Source organism: Pelophylax lessonae (assembly GCF_965119305.1).
Source record: "Pelophylax lessonae genome assembly, chromosome: 9".
NCBI lineage: Eukaryota > Metazoa > Chordata > Amphibia > Anura > Ranidae > Pelophylax > Pelophylax lessonae.
In genome coordinates, this window is record NC_138776.1 from 92,084,784 (window position 1) to 92,106,422 (window position 21,639).

At 39.4% G+C, this 21,639-nt stretch overlaps 1 protein-coding gene across 1 annotated transcript in view; it reads left to right on the forward strand.

The window, feature by feature from the left end:
- CFAP46 (cilia and flagella associated protein 46) overlaps nt 1-21,639 on the forward strand; it is a 363,053-nt gene that overhangs the window by 103,917 nt on the left and 237,497 nt on the right. Inside the window, exons 16-21 of the mRNA XM_082268864.1 lie at nt 2,432-2,559; nt 5,031-5,173; nt 8,658-8,791; nt 14,926-15,138; nt 16,580-16,787; nt 18,144-18,293. Coding sequence (XP_082124990.1) covers nt 2,432-2,559; nt 5,031-5,173; nt 8,658-8,791; nt 14,926-15,138; nt 16,580-16,787; nt 18,144-18,293 — 976 coding nt within the window. The remainder of the gene's footprint in view (nt 1-2,431; nt 2,560-5,030; nt 5,174-8,657; nt 8,792-14,925; nt 15,139-16,579; nt 16,788-18,143; nt 18,294-21,639) is intronic.

Genomic DNA, 21,639 nt, shown 5'->3' on the forward strand with positions numbered 1-21,639 from the left:
CTTCAGTTTTTCTCTCACCAGTATCTTCTGGAGTCCACCTAAAGTGGCAATGCATATACAGTACCAACTTTGTCAAAGTTAGTGCTTAAAGCTGAACTGCAAGAATGATCTTAACTGTATACTTACATTTGTAAAATTTTGCACAATGTAAGTATGCCTATCTCACACATGATGGATCAGTCAGCGCTACTACAGTGATCACCACTATCTTTGGGTCTTGCCTAGGTTCTGTGTGAGTGGCTTTCCCTCTGTACAATGACCACAAGGGGTCACTTGATCAGCAACACCAGCATTCATTAAAATATTTGTTTTTTTCTTAACAAATACAAGGCATTTTCTGATTGGACAAAGTGGTGAGAAGGGGTGGTGATGTCACCATCTCCACCTCATCCAATCAGAGGAGGCCTTGCATTCCTTTAAAAACCCTTCTGCTTTAAATGATCCTTCCCCTGTTGTCACTGTGCAGAGGGAAAGTTGCTTGCACACAACCTGAGCTGGACCCAGAAGATTGCTGCTATGTCCTGTAGTAGTACCAAATACTTCCGCTATTGTCAGCTCCCCCAGTGGACCATCAGGCATGAGATATGCATACTTGCATTGTTCCCAGCTAGAAAAATGTCAGTATGCAATAGAGATAATTCACATAGTTCAGTTTTAAGCATGGCCATATGCACATTGCTTCTCTGGGATAATGCCTGTGTTTGCTGATAGATTGCTTAGGTACCAGTCCTCACCCCTTGGGATGAGAATTGGGAGTCCATCGTTTTTTTTCTGACAGTATTTCTTTGTAAAATGCATGCAGCATTATATTGCTACTTACAGTTCAAAGCAGTAACCTCTGGGTGTCTGCCTGTTATTACTAATCTCCTGGACTTCTGTGGCTCTGTAAAGGGGCACTCTTTACATCTAGATGATAAGAGCTTTAGCCTCCATGTAGGAAAGGCTTCTTCAAACTAAGAGCTGTAAAAACGTAGAATATGTCCCCTCAAGCACTAGTTCTGGCCAGCTTAATAGATTATTTAAAGAAAAAAAAGGATTGAAAGCATTCCTAAATGCACCAACTATAACTGGATACCAACATTTGTAGGTGATAACATCAGAGATTGTTGATCCAGGGATTAGCTGATTGCCCTCTAGGGCAGTGGTCCTTAACCCTGGTCCTCAGGGCCCACTAACAGATCAGGTTGCAAGATAACTGAAATACATCCCAGGTGATATAATTTGCTGCTCAGTGATTGCAGTAATCTATTCTTCATCTCCCCAAGGTAATACTTAAAATCTGGCCTGTTAGTGGGCCCTGAGGACTGGAGTTGAGGATCACTGCTCTAGGGGACCAGGAAATAATTTTTTCCCTGGTGAAGCAAATTGAACCACGCTTCATTGAGGGATTTTGTTGCCTTCCTTTAGGATCAACTGTGGAAAAGAGATTGTGTATATGGAGGTTTTCCATTTATTTATTTAATATTGGTTGAGCTAGATTGACTTATGCCTTTTTTTAACCTAACTATGTAAAATCCAACCAGTTTCCATAGCCACAGGCTCTGGTCTGCTCCTGCTTGTGCTTTGCTATTAAAGGGTGGCTTCACTAACCTGTAGCAAGAATAGTGAGCTTGCCAAATTTAGGTCCTTTGGAAGCATGTCAGAACATCTATCTAGTTATGGCTTTGGGGATGTTGAACAGGGGATCTGAATTGAGGGGTAGGTAAAGGGAGGTCTAAGAAAAGTGGGAGAATGCACTGCTCACAAAGTAACCCGTGGGATCATTGGCTGCTGTAGAAAGCTGGGTACCCGCCTGGTCCGTAACCGAGTCCACAATAGCGAAAAAAGACAAATAGTGGCACTTCCAGCATATAAAAGAAATCTTTTATTGTAAATCAATTAAAAACAGAGACAGACGATCCACATACAGCTCCCAAGAGATCAGCAAACGCGTTTCACACTGCTGTACTTAATCATTGATTAAACACAGCTGTGTGAAACGGGTTTGCTGATCTCTTGGGAGTTGTATGTGGATTGTGTGTCTCTGCGTTGAATGGATTTACAATAAAGGATTTATTCTATACGCTGGAAGTGCCGCCATTTCTCTTTTCTCACTATTTAAGTAAAGGGTGGTGCCTGTCTTTAAATGTAAGTAGCAGTTTGATAGGTAAGCCCGGAAGTACATTTTAAAGTAGCAAATAAACACATAGTTGACTTCCTGCCAACTGGGCACAATATTCCTTTGCATCCTGGTCTTCTTTCATAACTAATATCCAGGCATTTTTTGTGGTTCTTTTATTATTATTATAATTATTTGTACTGATCTATGTTATGTCAAATCGAGGAGACAAAAATCGAGAAAATATTTTTACTATACTATATTGTACTTCATGATTAATAATTTTTATTACATCCTACTGAACCTTTTTCATGGTTGTTGATGTTGCATTAGGGCCAGACTCTGGGCAGATTTGGCCAAAGTTGCTCGGAAACAGGAGGTCTGGGACGTGTGTAGGACAGCGTGCAGATTTTGCCTCTTATATGATGATGGGCGCTGGAATGTGCCCACACAAGCTGTTTGTAAGTTTACTTTCTTTTTTCAATCATTCATAATATATGCAACATCTTTGACATGTCTAACCTTTTTATTCTCTGAAGTGTAAAATGATAAGTATGTGCTATACATTTGTTTTAAAGATGGATGGGTATCAAAGAGTTAAACATCTGGTGTGTGAATTATGCAGGTCTACTGTCTACCATGACTGTAGAAAATATTGTGTACAAGCATGTATACGGTCATTGGTTTGTGTCAACTTTAATTTTACTGCTTTTAGGTTTTCAAATCAAAGTTTTATATTTGTTTTGGGTGTGTGTGAGCAGTTGTGCATGTCAACTAGTCAACCTCTATGCAAGAAAACGAGTTGCCTGGAGAGTGACTCAACGGCACCACATCCCAATATGGATAGACAAGAAAATCAACCCGCAAAGGGGAAGAAAAAATGGGGATTTTTAAGGTGCTAGTAAATTTAACATCAGAACATTATTTAAAACATACAAGTTTTATTTTAAAGGTTAAAAGAAATTAACCAAAAAATAGACAGACATACAACATAATTAAAACCAGTTAATTGTTTGCTGTATACATTATTGAAAAAATTCATATATATATATATTTGCGATAGTGTCAAGGAGTAGCAATCCCGACATGTTTCACCAGAACGGTTTCTTTCAGGGATAGATTTTAGGCTATTTTTAAAATAAAAAAATATATATAAGAAATAAAAGTATATACAATATCAGCTACTGAATACATTTTATATACACATCTAGATATTATTCATTTGATATACAACATTACAATAATGAATATGTTTGATTGAATACATTTAACACATGAGTGTCAATATCAAAAGAGCATTTATATGTTTTCAAAATACATATTGTTGAAAAAAAAAGGGTTGTTTGGACCAATAATCAATAAAATAAAATAAAGAGGATGCTTACCCAAGGTGAGGCGTTTGTGGATTTAAATATATATACATACATATATATATATATATATATATATATACTGTATATATATATATACTGATATATACAGTATATATATATATATATATATATATATATATATATATATTTTTTTTTTTTTTTTTTTCATTAATTTGTCTCTATCCTGTGTTCAGACGTCAGAATGAGATCTTCCATTTTATTGATCTCTTCGACTTTACGTATGCAGTCACTGATAGTCGGGGGAAGTTGGTTCTTTCAGAACAGTGGGATGCAAGATTTGGCGGTGTTCAAAATGTGGCGTAACAGAGATTTCTTAGATTTCTGCACCGGAATGGTGGATAGATGGAGTAAAAAGAAAGCAGGTTCATTAGGTATCTTGTAGTCGTTAAAGTCCTTAGCAAGGGTTCGGACAGCCGTCCAAAAGTGAGTTTTGGGCAAGTCTAGAAAATGTGTAGCAAAGTTCCCCGTTCCCTCCGGCACCTCCAGCAAAGATCTGAGGTCTGCGGGTAAAATTTATGAAGTTGAGTGGGCACGTGATATCAACGCATCAGTATCTTCAATGACAGCAGGGAGATATTGTGTTTCTGTTGATCCGTGAAGGTGCGGTCAAGGTCTGCCTCCCACTTCAACGGCTCTTTAGACTTTAAAGGAAGTGGCTGTAAACATGTGACATGAGCGTTTTCACCTGCATTTTTGCGCTTAACAACTGTTCTCTGTAATCCTCTCTTCCCACTCAGAAGTCTGCATACACATACAAAAATGGCTGTAAAATACTTGCAACAAAATCTTGTATAAGCACTTACTTCATGCCTACTCGGTATTAATGTAGGCTAAGGGCTCATTCATATGGACTTTCTTATATGTACACCTGTGCAAAGGGCTTTGTTTTCCGCACAGGATGCATAGATGTTCTGTGCATATGTGTGCAGGCAGTCCCATTCATGTCATTAGGGATTCAGGGGCCATCCCCTATTTAACACCTGGGTGACTGTCCCTAAACTAAGTGCCGGTTCACACTACCGCGGCACAACTTCGGGGGCGACCTGTGAAGTCGCGTGCACCGCGACTTCGGCGCGACTTGCATGGACTTCATACAATGAATGTCAATGCAAGTCGCTCCAATGCTTCCCCGAAATAGTACAGGAACTATTTTCTAAGTCGGAGCGACTTGAGTCGCTCCTATTAGAACGGTTCCTGTAGCACTGCATGGAACGTGACTTGTCAGGCTGACCAGTCGCCTGACAAGTCGCGGTAGTGTGAATGGGCACTAGCACTGTCTGCATTCGGTGTTGCACACCCACAAGCACCCACACAAATGTTAAATTGGGAGCAGCAGTGGTGTCAGTGCAGCTGCTGCATCCCAATTGGCAGCAATGGGACTGCCTGCACGTGTATTCATAGAACACCTGTGCATTCCATGTGGGCAAACATTTAAATACACTCGTGTGAACAAGGCCTAAATGAGAAACATATCTATCTGTGAAACTGTATTGATTGAACCTGTCAAACTTTTGGTTTTATTTGTAACCTATCATTAGCACAAAAGGCAAAATCTGTGTCCAGCGCAGTGGAAGAAGGCCGAAGTTCAGAACTGGAGTTGTACAAGTCCAAGATTGAGCTGTTCAATGATGAGAAGGCTTTATTAAGAATGCTAGCAGAAATCCGATTCATCAACGCAGAGGTTAGTGTTTGAGCTCAAAATACTGTTTGCTTTTGATTTTCTGTATAGCGCATTGATCTTGTTTCTTCAGAGCCCAAAGCGTTAGAAATCAGGATGTGAAGACGAAACCTAAAAGCCCCGAGAAGAAACATTCAGTCATAGTTATGCACATTTGAGGGCTTTCACATTACTTAGGGATACATTATAGGCAGGTTCATTCTTTTGCTGCTGAGTAATTTAAAGGGAGCCTGTCACAACATAAACAAGTAAACTGCCATTGCTTACCCTTCATTCTGAAAATGCTAGTTGCTTGGCTGTTTTACTAACCTGACTATCTTGCGTCAAAAACAATGTGTCGATTTGGAGTTCTGACCTATTTCTGCCTTCCCTGATCTGTGTTTTCAAAGGTAAATGGAAGCCCCCATTTACTCTAACCATCTATAAACAATAACTGTTTGCGGTACATTGACTTAACAACATAGGTTTAAATGGCCCAATAGTATAAAACTAAGAATATTTATGTACTACAGGTATCATTGCATCAGAATATTCATTCACTACAGGTAGATATCAGTGCAACCACAACTGATATTTCAGTTTTTAGTATCTGCTCGAGAGGTAAGTCACTTAAAGGTTTATGCTTCCTAGGGACAGATGTCTCCCCCTCAGTCTCTAGGACTGCACACAGATTGTAGTCGTTATAAGGGGTTTGTATTCTACTTGTTGGATGTTGCATGCAAATAACTTGCTTACTTTTTCCTCCTGGGGTGTCGAAAATTCATAAAACGCCTCAGTTCTTAGCCAGTGTCACTGCTCGATTCCAGTCTAAACTTTTGTTGCCTGCTGCATTCTTAATATTATTTGCTCTTTTCAAAATAAGCCTCCCTATTATGTGGGTTCCCAAGCAAGTTTGCATTAACAGAAGGGACCAAGCACCAACCGATCAATTCAAAAACCTATATCTTTTATTCTTGACAGTAAAGTGACAACCAGTGGAAAGTGGTATTTAACACATTTCGGGGGCCAAAAAAAGCCCCCTCCATCAGGGCTTTAACACAGTTTATATATAAATAATAAAGGGTGCACAGGGTCCTTTTTATTCACACAAACTCTTCAAGTGGGGGGGCGTTTCTGCCTCTAAACTTCTAAATTCCTAAAATGTGCATGGACACTGACATGGAGGGCTTTAACAATAAGGAAGTGCTACATATGCAAAAAGTGTTAAATCATAAACCAATTAAAGTGCAATAAAATAATATAACAAATAAAGTGCAAAGTGCTTGTGGCAACAATGTGCATAAATTCATTCAGGAATTTTGTAATTAAAGTGTTACTAAACCCAGGAGCCTGCATTCACTATATCTGGTGTCCCACAGTATACAGAACATGGAAATGTAATTATTTTAGTAAATATAAACTGCTAAATACCTTTTCTCATCAGCAGTACATAGAAGTCTTATGACTTCTATCAGTGTCTTGTTAAAGCTTGTAGGAGGAGTTTTCATTCTAGTCTGGCTGTCCTGTGAGACTGCATGACCCCTGACCTCCTGTCTAGACAGTGCTGATTGGCCCTGTGACAAACACATGCACACTTCCAAGAAAAATAAAAACTCTCTAGCAATACACATCAAACTGAGCATGCTCAGAGTGCCCCCAAGGCCAAATTCTATCAGGAGATGGATTGGGGACTGTGGAAGAAGGGGAGGATCAGAGAAGACAGAACCAAACAGCCTTTTTACACAGTGCAGTATAACAAGCATGTTTTAATGCATATATAGACCGATTTTTCAGTTTAGTAACACTTTAATTGATTATTAGATAAAAGTTCATGTATTTGGGTAAAAGTGTCCCCACACTTCCACTTCCTGTTGAAAATTAAAGTGCTTCCACCACCGTGTGCTCCCACTACTCAGGAAGGCCTCTTATCAGGTCCAATGGACCATTATATTATAAATGGTCAGACAGCGTTCAAGTAAATTACACCACGTGGTGTCCCAATCTCCAACTCGTCCTCTACTAGGATCCTCTCATCCACCGTGCAATGTCACCACCATAATGAAACCAAATATACATCCATTATTAGGTAAGACCTGGTTTTATAAAAATACACAAAAGTGCCATACTGCGCAGCATAAAAATACCCAGAATATAAAAAGACAATTACAGCTTTACCAATCGCAGCTCTTCCAGTGTAGCAGGCTAAAACAAAACAATGCTGGGCTCTAGTCTCCGGTCGGTGGGTGATCGTGATGATGCCACGTCGCAGCCACAGCCAACATGGTTTGTCGGAAATGGCGTCATCGGGGGACAGACTAACTTGTTGCACAAGCACTTTACACTTTCTTTATATGGTATATTATTTTTATTGCATATTTAGTTCATGTTTTAACTGTTTCGGCATATGTAGCGCTGCCTTTTGATATATTTATTGTTTAGCGATTTGTATCACAATTGGTGATGGTGATTGGTGGCTGCTTCATTTTTTGAATTTTTGATCTTTTGCACGGATTTCTTTATATTTTAACATGGAGGGACATTTAGAGACCGAGGATAAAAGAGCTCAAACACCTGTAAAAGCAGTATTTTTTACCTCAAGTGTGCATGAGGCCTAGATTTGCTACTATTACAAAATGAGTCCCGGGTGTTTACTCAAGCATCACCTTACAACTTCATATATGTAAAATGTGCATTACAAAGTGACAGTCGCATCTGTATTTCTGTAAATCAAAGTAAAAAAGGATGCTATTTCGCTTTATGCTGCCAAGTTTTGGGTTTGGGCACTGGCTTTATAATGTCCTTGGGAAGAGTAGGGCTTGTCTTGAGGCAGTGGATGTTACATGATGTTACACGCTTCAATTGAAGTCCTGTCAAAGATTTGTCAGTACTGGTGCTTCCAATGGAATGTATTGTCTCTTTGGAGGATATGGAAATATTTACCTTGCCTTTAATTTCTTGAAGTGCAAAGGTTCTCACTGCTTAAGACACCCATGAGTAGACGACGTTCTAACAAAGGGAATATTATGGACATTATATCTGTATGTAAAGAAAAAAAATAATAACTCCTAAATCTTGCAAGACCATTTATTACTAAAGCATTATGTTGAAAGGAAAGAACAGCTTATTCTTGTGGTTTTCAAGAGCAATGCATTCTGTACCACCTACTCTTATCAATTTAAAATAGTAGAGAACAGCAGTTTTTGAGCAGTGTTTGCGACAAAATAGTTGATCAATGCCCATAAACTAGTTCAAAATTACGCATATGAGCTAAATATCTAAAATGTATTCTGAAGTTTCTGCTACTGATGTACAGTGTTTCCACATTATAATGTACACATATGGGGGTGGATTTACTGAAACTGGTAGCCAATCAACTTCTAACTTCAGCTTGTTCAGTTAAGCTTTGACAATAAAACCTGGAAGCTGATTGGTTTCTATGCAGAGCTTCACTGCAGATTTTGCACTCTCCAGCAAATCAACCCCATGGACTTTTTTGACTGTCTTTCAGGCTACAATACACTTATTGAAGTCAGAGGGTTGTAAAATCAATGAACGTCCCATCCCACCAGAAGACACAAGTATGCGCCCAGCATCTTATGTCCCCGTGAATCTGGAGGAAGACCCAGAATGGATTGTTTATAGGTAAGAACGTGCTACCATGCCTACAAGTGATAAAAATAAAACAAATATTAATAGGTTGACATAATTGTGGTAAAGTAAACCTATAATTAAAGCTGAGCCAGACATACAGTGGGTACGGAAAGTATTCAGACCCCCTTAAATTTTTCACTCTTTGTTATATTGCAGCCATTTGCTAAAATCATTTAGGTTCATTCTTCTTCCTCATGAATGTACACATAGCACCCCATACTGACAGAAAAACACAGAATTGTTGACATTGTTGCAGATTTATTAAAAAAGAAAAACTGAAATATCACATGGTCCTAAGTATTCAGACCCTTTGCTCAGTATTTAGTAGAAGCCCCTTTTGATCTAATACAGCCAGGAGTCTTTTTGGGAAAGATGCAACAAGTCTTTCACACCTGGATTTGGGGATCCTCTGCCATTCCTCCTTGCAGATCCTCTCCAGTTCTGTCAGGTTGGATGGTAAACGTTGGTGGACAGCCATTTTTAGGTCTCTCCAGAGATGCTTAATTGGGTTTAAGTCAGGGCTCTGGCTGGGCCATTCAAGAACAGTCACGGAGTTGTTGTGAAGCCACTCCTTCGTTATTTTAGCTGTGTGCTTAGGGTCATTGTCTTGTCGGAAGGTAAACCTTCGGCCCAGTCTGAGGTTCAGAGCACTCTGGAGAAGGTTTTTGTCCAGGATATCCCTGTACTTGGCCGCATTCATCTTTCCCTCGATTGCAACCAGTCGTCCTGTCCCTGCAGCTGAAAAACACCCCCACAGCATGATGCTGCCACCACCATGCTTCACTGGTGGGACTGTATTGGACAGGTGATGAGCAGTGCCTGGTTTTCTCCACACATACCGCTTAGAATTAAGGCCAAAAAGTTCTATTTTGGTCTCATCAGACCAGAGAATCTTATTTCTCACCATCTTGGAGTCCTTCAGGTGTTTTTTAGCAAACTCCATGCGGGCTTTCATGTGTCTTACACTGAGGAGAGGCTTCCGTCGGGCCACTCTGCCATAAAGCCCCAACTGGTGGAGGGCTGCAGTGATGGTTGACTTTCTACAACTTTCTCCCATCTCCTGACTGCATCTCTGGAGCTCAGCCACAGTGATCTTTGGGTTTTTCTTTACCTCTCTCACCAAGGCTCTTCTCCTCCGATAGCTCAGTTTGGCCGGACGGCCAGCTCTAGGAAGGGTTCTGGTCGTCCCAAAGGTCTTCCATTTGAGGATTATGGAGGCCACTGTGCTCTTAGGAACCTTAAGTGCAGCAGAAATCTTTTTGTAACCTTGGCCAGATCTGTGCCTTGCCACAATTCTGTCACTGAGCTCTTCAGGCAGTTCCTTTTGACCTCATGATTCTCATTTGCTCTGACATGCATTGTGATCTGGAAGGTCTTATATAGACAGGTGTGTGGCTTTCCTAATCAAGTCCAATCAGTATAATCAAACACAGCTGGACTCAAATGAAGGTGTAGAACCATCTCAAGGATGATCAGAAGAAATGGAAAGCACCTGAGTTAAATATATGAGTGTCACAGCAAAGGGTCTGAATACTTAGGACCATGTGATATTTCAGTTTTTCTTTTTAAATAAATCTGCAACAATGTCAACAATTCTGTGTTTTTCTGTCAGTATGGGGTGCTATGTGTACATTCATGAGGAAGAAGAATGAACTTAAATGATTTTAGCAAATGGCTGCAATATAACAAAGAGTGAAAAATTTAAGGGGGTCTGAATACTTTCCGTACCCACTGTATATACAAAAAAAAAAGAAAAAACACATATAATGCAATGACTGTGTATTAATATCAGCCTCCTGTTATTGCATGTGCACTAAATTAAGGGGGGGTGTAGATGCCACTCTAGGAGCCAATGAGGTGTTCTGTATTCACATTTACATACCTTGCTGAAAGAAGGAAAGCAGAAAGATGACTTCAGTAGTCTGCTGTTGCTCCCCCACTATTCAAATAAAGGCTGGGGACAGGGAGGTGTCCATTGGGTCCACGGTGGATTGCATAACCATTATAGAGAAAAGACAGCTCACCAACCCAGCTATGCTGTCAGGAAGGCTTTGTAAATCTCAGAAATTGATGGTCAGAAATACAGTACTTTTCCAAGTAAAGCAGGAAACGTATTACGTATTTTAATGTATTGTAACTGTTTGCCTACAGGTTAGCTTTAAAAATGTAGTCTTTATTATAGATTAATACAAATTGAATTGTTCCAGCTCATAATTTGTTTTGCATTCACTTCTAATACTTGGCTGTCTGAGGCTGTGATCTGGTCAGTGGGCCATCGCACCTTACAATGCTTGCGAGCTGTCACTTGATGGGTAATTTCCTTCCTTCTCAATGTCCTACGTTATGGCTCAGCTGAAATTCTGATAAAAAGTCAAGGTAGAGGTATGTCATAGAAAAACTCTAGAGAGCATACAGGTTACTTCATGCACCTGAAACATGGGCTGCTCGCTCACATCTTTGTTTTTACCAGTTTTGGGCAGCCTGACCCTTTTAGTGTTGCCAGGAAAGATGTAATCTATAAGAAGGATTATTTATCTTGCTGAGTAATTAAAACTTTCTAGCTCTGGACATTGAAAAAGTTACAGAGCTGTGACGTGAACAGAGACTTTCCAGGTCAATTGTGATATATGTTGACAATGTTGATTCCTGTTTGTGATGTTAGTGCCTGGAGCCACTTGTGGTTCTGTTTATCTGGTTTCCAGCAGGTTCTGGTTCAGTGATCATACATGTACTTTAGGGATGCTGTCATTCTCAATAAAGAACAATACAATTGCATGGAATTGAATAGCATGAGAATCACAAGTTAGGTTGTCAAAACACGAGGTTGGTTATTGAATTGGGACCAAACGCCTAAATCATATTTGCATGATTTACTGCATGTAAAATAAGGCTTTTCTAATCAGATATTTGTAAAGTAGGTCTAAACCATAACTAGATTTAATTTAGCTTTTTTTCATAAATTATTTTTTGTCTCCTACTTGAACCTTTCTGATAATGACTGCCACAGACCATACTTGGCAATGTGTGTTGGACACCTGACCATCATGCTTATCAAGCTTGCTGGATACCTCTCTCCAAAGCCATGGACACAATTTGCCCCCCTCCCCTTTTGCAGTTATAATTGCTTATACTCTTCTGAGAAGGCTTTCCACAAGATTTTGGAGTAATGCTGGCCATACACTAGCTGAAAATTCGTTCAAAAATTTGTCATTTGGTCCGTTCGTTTTTTGTCCAGTTAATGGGCACAATCAGAACATTGGTTTTAACTTTTCAAAGCAGAAATATCGAAGGAACTGTTTGGAAAATTCTGCCGAACGAACGATGAATTGAAAGGTTAATGTGTTTCTTGCCCAAACTGTTTGCACTAGGCATATGTGACAAACTGAACGAAAAACTAATTCATTTATGTCCATTGAACGATTTATCGTTCGAAATTCGGTCATTACACGATGACACGATCGTCTGTTATCACGGCCGATTTTTGCGTTTTTCAAAAATGAGTTTGAACGATTTTTCGGCTAGTGTATGACCAGCATTAGTCTGTGGATATTTGTGCCCACTCTGCCAAAAGAGCATTTGTAATGTCAGGTTCTGATGGCATCCAAGAAGACCTGGTTCTTAGTCAGTGGGCTCAATTCACAAAGAGTTATTTTCCTCTATTAATCTGATATAAAATACTGTAACTCGTAGCTTTTTTCAAACATTTGTTTGCAAGTAAAAAAAATGCTACTAAAATAAAGCGTGAGTTGTTTCATCAAAATGTGAAGTATTTTACCCATGATACCATGCAGTATTTTATCTCATAGCGTGATATTCAGTGGAATGGATACAGTGGAGAAAGATAAAAACCCCTTTTATTTTTTAGTGCTAATATAGAGGTAAAATGGTTTTAACCGTAGAAATATGCAGCATATGTATTACTACAAAAGAAAATGCCAGTCAAAGGGAAGCTCCTTTCACAGGACACACGTGGTGTAACAAAAACAACTAAGTTAAATTAATAAAATACAAAATATATTTATAAATGTCAAATATTGGATTAAAATAGTATAAAAAGATCAAACACACACACACACACACACACACACACACACACACACACACACATATATATAGAGAGGGCGAATCTCCCTAACGGGGGCACAGACCGTAATAAAAACTGATAGGTGTTCTAATCTCTCCCTACTCTATCCAAAGCTAGAAAAAAATGTTTTGCCTTTTGTTATACTTTAGGTTAATCAGCCCCAATGATTCTGCGTTTTTCCATATCTAGGTTTCTATCCATTACTGTTGAGAAACTGATCTAAAAAGGTAGAGACTACTCCAAATGATATTTTTACATTCCTTAAATACCTCATGCCTGGAACACTACCTATTTAACTCATGCATTTATTTATTTCTTTATTTAGTAAATTGACTTTAACACCGTTTTATGAATAATTTGCTTCATGTTTTTGGTTTTTGAGGTAAAGGGCTCATAAGGTGATAGTGAATTGGCATTTTCAGCATCTCATGAGATAAATGGAAAAAATGTATCACATGATTCAATAATCTCATAAGATATTCTTTAGTGAATTGAGCCCAGTGTCCTAATTCATCCCAAAAGTGTTCAGTAAGGGTGAGGCAAGGACTCTGTACAAAGCATGTAAGTGTTCCCCCGCCAAAGTCCTCAATACCATGTCTTTTTTGGAGCTGGCTTTATGCAGAGGGGCACAGTAATGCTGGAACAGAAAAAGGGTCTTCACTAAACTGTTACCAGGAGGTTTGGAAGAGCACAAAATGTCTTTGTATACTGTATCATTAATAATAGCTTTCACTGCAAACATCTGAACCTAAAGCTTTACCCATAACAGTTTGATAACAATAACATACATTCCACATTAATAATTATGCTAGCAAAATTGGTATTTGCTGTAAATGGCCTCCAGCATTACTCCTGTTTCTTCTTGTTGGAGGCTACCATTTTGTTGAAGCCCAGAGCAGTCACTCCCTTATTGGAAACCCTTCCCACATCTCCTTGGTCTCAAAAACGATATCTCACTTTCTGTAATTTAAAATATTTCCAGCCTATATGGTAAGTCTTCAAATAATTAGAGAGGAAGGTTGACAAAAGCTTTACAGTACTGAAGTTCACAGGCTGCATATGAGGGATAAAGAAAAGAATATCAGTGAAATGAAATAAGATAAGACACTATCCTTGTAACTTTAACTCTTATGTGTCTCCCTGGTAGCAAAGTTTGTCCTGTCATCTCTCCTGCTTTTCTTTTCTTCCTCCCGATCCCGTATGTGTTCACTTGGCACAGTCTGTGTAATTCCTGTTGCGTGCTTCCCCCTTTCAGCGACAGTAAATCTTAAAGCTGTCAGCTGATCAGCCTTTCGTAAATTTGGTTATAGTCATAGCACCAAGAGAACAACTGAGCATATGCAGAGCAGGGTGAGACAGTGCATTACTGGATTTTAACTAGTATAAGCACTTATTTATAATGTTTTACATAGCTATATCTGCAAAAGGGTCCAGCCTGAAATGACCTATCAAGACTTAATTTTCTGATTAAGTTCCACTTTAATCATTTGGATGGGCATCTGCATACTTTTGACTGCATAGCCTATATAAAAAGACAGATGTTTATCTGGAATAACCAATTAAAGCATAACTGCAGGCTGGACATAAAAATCAGAAATTATGTAGTCAACTGGTGTCCATCTTTTTTTTTTTATGAACCATTTGAAAAGAAAAGTAAGGTCCTGTAGCAGGAGAAAGATTTTCCTAACCTTAAATGTACATGCTTTAATTTGTGTACTACCAATAAGTTGCAATATAGACAGTTTCTAAAACCAAGAGTGATTTGGATTGCAGTAATGAAAACCCAGTTATAGTGAGGAAACAAATTTAGGTGCTATTAGTATTTTTCACAAATAAATATTGAAACTCATAGGGGGATTATTTGCTAAAACTGGAGAGTGTAAAATCTGGTGCAGTTCTTCATAGAAACCAATAATCTTCCAGGTATTATTGCCAAAGCTTAATTGAATAAGCTACAATACACAGCTGCACCAGAATGTGAGTGCACCAGTTTTAGTAAATCTTCAACATAATCTAGATTTGCTTTTTATATTTCTTTTAGAGACTGGATTTCCCAGCTTTCGGCATATGCAATGGATAATTTTTTGAAAGCTGCAGAGTTGGGTGTGGACCTACAGGAGGCGTGGATTACTCACAATGCAGCTGTGTATATCCTTAACCACAACAAACATATTATTGGTTCTGGGAGGCTATCCATTCTTGTTGAGCCACTGAAGAAACTTCTTACTGCAGTCAAGAAAACTGGACATAATGGGTGAGTTTTTGTCTTTTTATGTCTCCAGCCATGGTTGGTCTCATTGTCATACTTGCAACAGAAATGCATACAGGAAGCATTGGTGGGTACAATGTAGCGTCACGGACATCACCTCCTTCCTCTGCAGAGAATCACAAAGTCTTGCATTCAATGTAGTCAATGTAAAGCAACCACATGTTAAATATGTGCATGCTAACCGATATGTGAGTTTAAAACCTGCAATTGTTTATTACTTTTTAAAAGAGAAGTTCAGGACTTTTTAAAACTCCCAGCCTGCCTCCCTAGTCCCCCAAATACTCTAAGCTGAACCACTCCCCCTTATCCCCAACAAACACCTTCTTACCTTTGACAGCAGCAGTTTCCCTCGTCTACACCCTGTCTGTCTCTTTGTGTACATCCCAATAGCTTTTTACCATGCAGAATGTAGACAACGCAGGAGGCTTCTGCTGTTAGAGGAGGATAGTGAGCATCTGTGGGGTAGCTGCTCTCGTTTTTTCTTTCTCTGAGAAGTCTGGACTCATCATTGTTCAGACATAAAAAAATGCATATCATTCTGAAATAACATGCTGGTCCAGATCATACAGTCATGACAATTCTGGTACCTGCATTTCAGTCTTTTTTGTTTTTGGCTGTGTGAGTTGTCACCGGGGAAGGGTGACTAAGCAAACATTTCTGCTGGCCCTCTTCAGAAGACTGGTGACATCATTAAACCAAGATTCTCCTCTTAGGTCTAGGCACAGTTGACTTGGCTGGCTCTCAAGGACTGTTTTTAAATTGGTTCAGTAAAAATATTTTAAAATAACTTGTATTGTTGCTGTTTAAAAAGTCGGAGGAAAAATGTAATGCAATAGCCATTAAAGGAAGTGCTTTGGGACAGATATTATTTTTTTAAACACTGAAATTTTGCATAGGCATAAAAGTCTCCAAACTGTGTTCTATATAAAGAAAGGTAAGATATACTTTATATATTTTATATATTTGTATATACACTTTTACTAGTTTATTTTGAATTATATCGATGATCCGCCCACCAAAAACCGATATTTTAGATATGGTTGAACGATAGTGGGGTAATAACCTGCTGGCTATTTGTAACACTTGAAAGCTGCACCATTGAATAAAAGGGACAGTGAACACAAGTGCTGAGAACTATAAGCAGTGAGAGATTGATTCCATCTACAGTACAGCCATAATTTTAGTTACTGATGGGATGATTGGATAAGATAACTGTGAATCTTGTGTTATGAATGTCAGAATGTTTTCCTTTAGGAAGCATTTAGATAGCTCTTTTTTTTTTTTCAAATTCTTCAGTTGCAATGAAATATAACCTTCTTGCTGCAGACTAATCATTTTCCCTAAATGTATGCTTTAACCTAATCGCCTTCATTTGTATATACTGAACAGTTCACCAAAGTTCCAGCTTTTCTTATTTGTTGCTTAGGAATCCAGTGCTCTTGGTGATCCTCTCCAGTACTTTAGCCAAAGGCTTAATTCAACCTTGGATACCTGTGTTAGAAAAAAGACCAGAGACAAGTCAACATACAGAGAAGAGAAAGAAGGTGTCGGGGAAGGGACCTGAAAAATCAAACGCAGCCCATGTTTTGTCAATTGATCCAAATGGTCTTCCTGATATAAAACTTGCCCTGGAGGTACTGTTTAATTTTACAGCAGTATTCATTGAGAAATTAATGACGTTTATATGGTGCTAACATTATCCAAGATTGGACAGCTCTGGTAAGCTGCTTGGCTCCTCTGAATAACGATTCTAAGGTTTCTTTGTAGATAATCACCTCGTTCTGTGCTTTCTTCATACAGCCTTAAACATAAGGCCACTTTTTCAGTGTAATAGTAGATTTCAAAAGCCATCAAAAAATGACACTGACATTACACTTTAGCCTTCAGGTTACCATATAATCTCACACGTATATTGTGCTTTGAATATCAAAAGACTATAACTCATGAAATGTAATTAGTTCAGTTCTGCAGAATTCCTGGGGATATTGAAAAGAAATATCCTATTGTTACAATTGTAATTTTTTTAATTTGGTCTGTAACGTTGCCATTTGTCATCTTCCATTGAATAATTGGATTTGCGATTTTTTTTTTTTATTCTGATTTCTTCCAAAAGTAGACATCATTTTGTGGGTGCTTTTTCAGAAATTGTAGAGGGTCATCTAAAACATGTGGCATCACACCCTCTATAATTTGGAAACTTTATGTAGAAGTGTCATCGTCCAGGATGTTTAGATGATACAATAATTATTTTTAAGGTATTATTACGTACAGCATATTGGTGTGCACTGCACACATTACAGTTCTTGTGTTGTGAAATGTTTTTTCTATCTAAGTGGTAAAGTGTCTCATGCCAAAGCGCTGTACTATTTATATAAATGCATAACTCCAGCTAAAGCTTTTTTTTTTTTATTTTTTTTTTTAGAGTGGGGAAGGGTTAAAAACTTGTTCTTTGTTTTTACAATCTCCCATAAGAAATATTTTCCTTTTTTTCTGTCCCAGCAACAGTTGCCACTGAGACAAAAGGTGGTCCCTGCGTGGAGACACTCAACAAATAAAACATGTTTTTATTTTGTTTATTTATTTATATTGCAATGTTTAATGGTAAGATACTATGTCCGGTTTTATTACTTTAGGTGTTCCGTCTGATTCCCCTCATTTTTGTTCCTGGTGAATGTGGTTTTCGGGAATGGAAGTTTAGGGAATTTTCCTATGAAGAGACCCAGACAGCAGTCCAAGATTTAAAAAAAGCTTTTGCTGGAGTTACATTTTAAAGATTTAAACACAATTGCTTAATGATCAGGTGAATTTTTACCTATCAATATGGAATTATGGTTTCATGAAGTCTAGATTGTTCCCCCTTCCTTTGGATCAGATCATATTAAGAAATTTAAAGTAAAAATTCACTGGATTTGCGATGCGTTCAATATACACACCTTTATCTTCCTGGTTGTATTTACTTTTATTCAGATGATCTTTGTATTCACATTTAGATCTGTGAGTTTTGTTTGGATTTGACAAATGGAAGCACTCCAGAAGATGTGGTACCTGTTTCCATAAGACAACAATTGCTATCAACATGGGTGAAAGTTAAGCAGCTGCTCCAACAACAAATAGGACAGAAATTGGGGACGGATGATGAGGTACTGTGGTGTAGGAGTTGTGTTGTAATTTCCGTTGTTAGATAGTTTGATTCCTTCTTCTTTGTGCGCTGCTTCATACATTAAAATGGTCATAACAACTAGTGTGGCTTTCCCGGAGCTCAGCAGCATTAGTGGTTGGTAGAAGTCTATGCTTCACTGGTGTTACTTTTCAGAAAAAATAGGTTTGATTGTGCAAGAAAGAACAGGGCTTTTTTGGGAAAAGGAAGGAGCTTCACATCACAGGTTTTGGCATGTTTACAAAATTTTTCATGTAGTTGTTTTAGCCTCAATACAATGGTACAAGCTGCAACAGAAAGGGAGGGAGGTGATAATGATCCTCTCCTTGATGACCGGGTGCTGGTTTAGTCTATGTTATGACCAGATGGGGAAAAGAGTGACCGCACTCTGGGATACAAGGAAAAATACTTTATTCCATAAAAATCATCCAAACATCCAAAAAAATGTATGCATGATAACAACATAACATACACCGAGAAGAGCATGGTTAACGCGTTTCATGAATTTCTTTGCTTAGTCATAAACACTAATAACATTAATCCTTAAATAGCCAAAACACAGGTGAATAATGTTAAAGTACTTAATTAGCTTGCTCTAGACTAACACTTAATATATACAAAATATGTTTTCTCTTTTTCTTTTTATAAAACCAAAAATACTTTAGGTCATGACAGGAAGGAGTTGATATTGCAGGGTATGTACTAATCAAGTCAGCTGGTCAACCCCTTTCTGTATCATGAACTAAAGTCTGACCAGGAAGTAAGGCAGAAGTAATCGAGCAGTGTGTTTAAACAGCTATGAAGAGACCGAGGTAAGCCTTTGTAGAATTAATGGAAAGTTCTTTTATTTTTGCAAAATAAGTACATAATGCTATATTGGTACATAGAGGAGTTGGAATTTAGAAAAAAAAATGTGAACCAAGGTGAACTAAGCCTTTAAGTCTTCATGGATCCTTTACCTAGAGGCAAGATATAGTTTGAATACATACTTTGTGCTGAAAGGTATCCCTCTTTTTCAAAAAGTTGGTGGGGTTACTGGCTTTACATGAAAGCCATTCTTTTTCTCTTGGTTTACCTCTATTTGTATTACCTTTCGCTTGCTACAGAGAACATCCATGATAACAAAACCAACCCACCAACCAGGAGGCTGCCTATACAGCCCTGACAGACTCAGTGCTGGAGAGAATGTGTCCCAGGTAAAGACTGATATGGGCAAGGGATGTGTTCATTCTTTAGTTCAAAGCGGAGGATCCCTCTAACCTAGTATTTATTTTATATTCCTAGGTGTTCTTTTAATTTGCACAAACAAGTCGATTATATTGGTTGCTGACTTGATTTTTCAATTCGATTTCCTGTCATTTCCTTTGCAGTGTAGATATAGTTGTACATTAATGTCTGCTGACTGTGTATGCAGTTATGGAAACCTGTCTAAATTACATTTATTTATTCTCCCTGGAGAATTGACGCCTGAGAGGGGACATGATAGCAATTTATAAATACCTCACTGGTGATCTCAGCATAGAAAAAAAAGCTATTCATTGGAATTATATGAGGACTCGAGGACATACAATGCGATTAGAGGAGAAGCGTTTTAACCTCAGGCAACGCAGGGGGTTTTTTACTATTAGGGCTACAAGATTGTGGAATTCTCTACCAAAAGAGGTAGTTACTGCGGGGAGTATGGCTACTTTCAAAAGACTCTTGGACGTACATCTCAAGGATCAGAACATTAAGGGGTATGAGAGATGATTACGGCCAGGCGCGCCTACACAGGTTGAACTGTGACTGGTGAGGGTATTAGCGACTGGTGGGTACCCCAGGTTTTGTACCAGGGAAGTTAGAGGTAGTGTAGGTAAGGAAGAGCAGGTTGTTAATATTATCCCCATAGAGTAGTGGGTAATAATGTCCGACAGGATTGGGGATGCCACTCAGTGCACTTCTTGCGGCATGTATGCGTTCCTTGATGAAACAATCGAGGACGAATACTGCTGTGCAAGATGTGAGCGACTTGTTGCTCTGGAAGCCCACATCGTGGATCTAGAGAACACAGTGACAAGACTGCGTGGCATCTACAACCTGAAAAGGAGCTTGGACATTACCCAGCAGGCGCTGGCAGGGGTCAGCATAGAGGAGGGAGGAATAGAGGAGATGCAAGCAGCAGAGGTACGCAGCTGGGTGACTGTTAGGAATGTTAGGGGGAGGAGAGTCAGGGAGGCCAGTCCTGAGTTGGTAGACCCTAACATGTTTGCTGAGTTGCAGGTTGAGGGGGATATCAACTCAGGGGTGGCAGAGCTGGAGCATGCGCCCTCCCCCAGCTGCCAGGGGAGGGACGGCTCCAGGAAGAAGGGGGGCCGTAACGCAGGAAAGGTTAGACAGGTTGTGGTAGTTGGGGACTCAATTATCAAGAGGACAGAGAGGGAAATCTGTAAAAAAGATCTCGTGAACCGAACAGTTTGTTGTTTACCGGGCGCCCGAGTTCGGCACATCGCAGATCTGGCAGACAGATTGTTGGGCGGGGCTGGGGATGACCCAGCGGTCATGGTGCATGTGGGCACTAATGACAAAGTTAAAGGTAGGTGGAGGATCCTTAAGAACGATTTCAGGGACTTAGGTAATAGATTGAGGAAAAGGACCTCCAAGGTGGTTTTCTCTGAAATACTGCCGGTACCTCGAGCCACACAGGAGAGGCAGAAGGAGCTTAGGGAAGTTAACAAGTGGCTGAGGAATTGGTGTAGGAAGGAGGGGTTTGGGTTCCTGGAGAACTGGGCTGACTTCTCAGTCGGCTACCGGCTCTTTAGTAAGGATGGGCTGCACCTTAATGGGGACGGTACAGCTCTTTTGGGGAGAAAGATGGCCACCGAGTTGGAGGGGCTTTTAAACTAGGAGACGGGGGGGAGGGCTCAGAAGTAGAATCAGTCAGGAGGGAGCAGAGGACTGAAGGCAGTTGTAGGGTCAACAGCGACAGTAGGTCAACAACATCAATTGGCGGGTCTGTGCGGGAGAACAGCAGACCAAACAGAAATAAACAAAACCGCCAATCACGTTTAACTTCCGTAAAACTAAGAGGGGTATATGCTAATGCCAGGAGCCTAGCTAATAAGATGGATGAGTTGGAAATGTTAGTACATGAGGAAGACATAGACCTTGTGGGAATAGCGGAGACTTGGTTCGACCCCTCACATGACTGGCTGGCCAATATCCAAGGGTATTCGGTGTACCGGAAGGACAGGGTTGGTAAAAGAGGGGGAGGGGTATGTCTCTATGTCAAGAACAATATAAAGGTGCTAGAAAGGAGTGACATTACGGATGGGATGAGCATGGATTTAGAA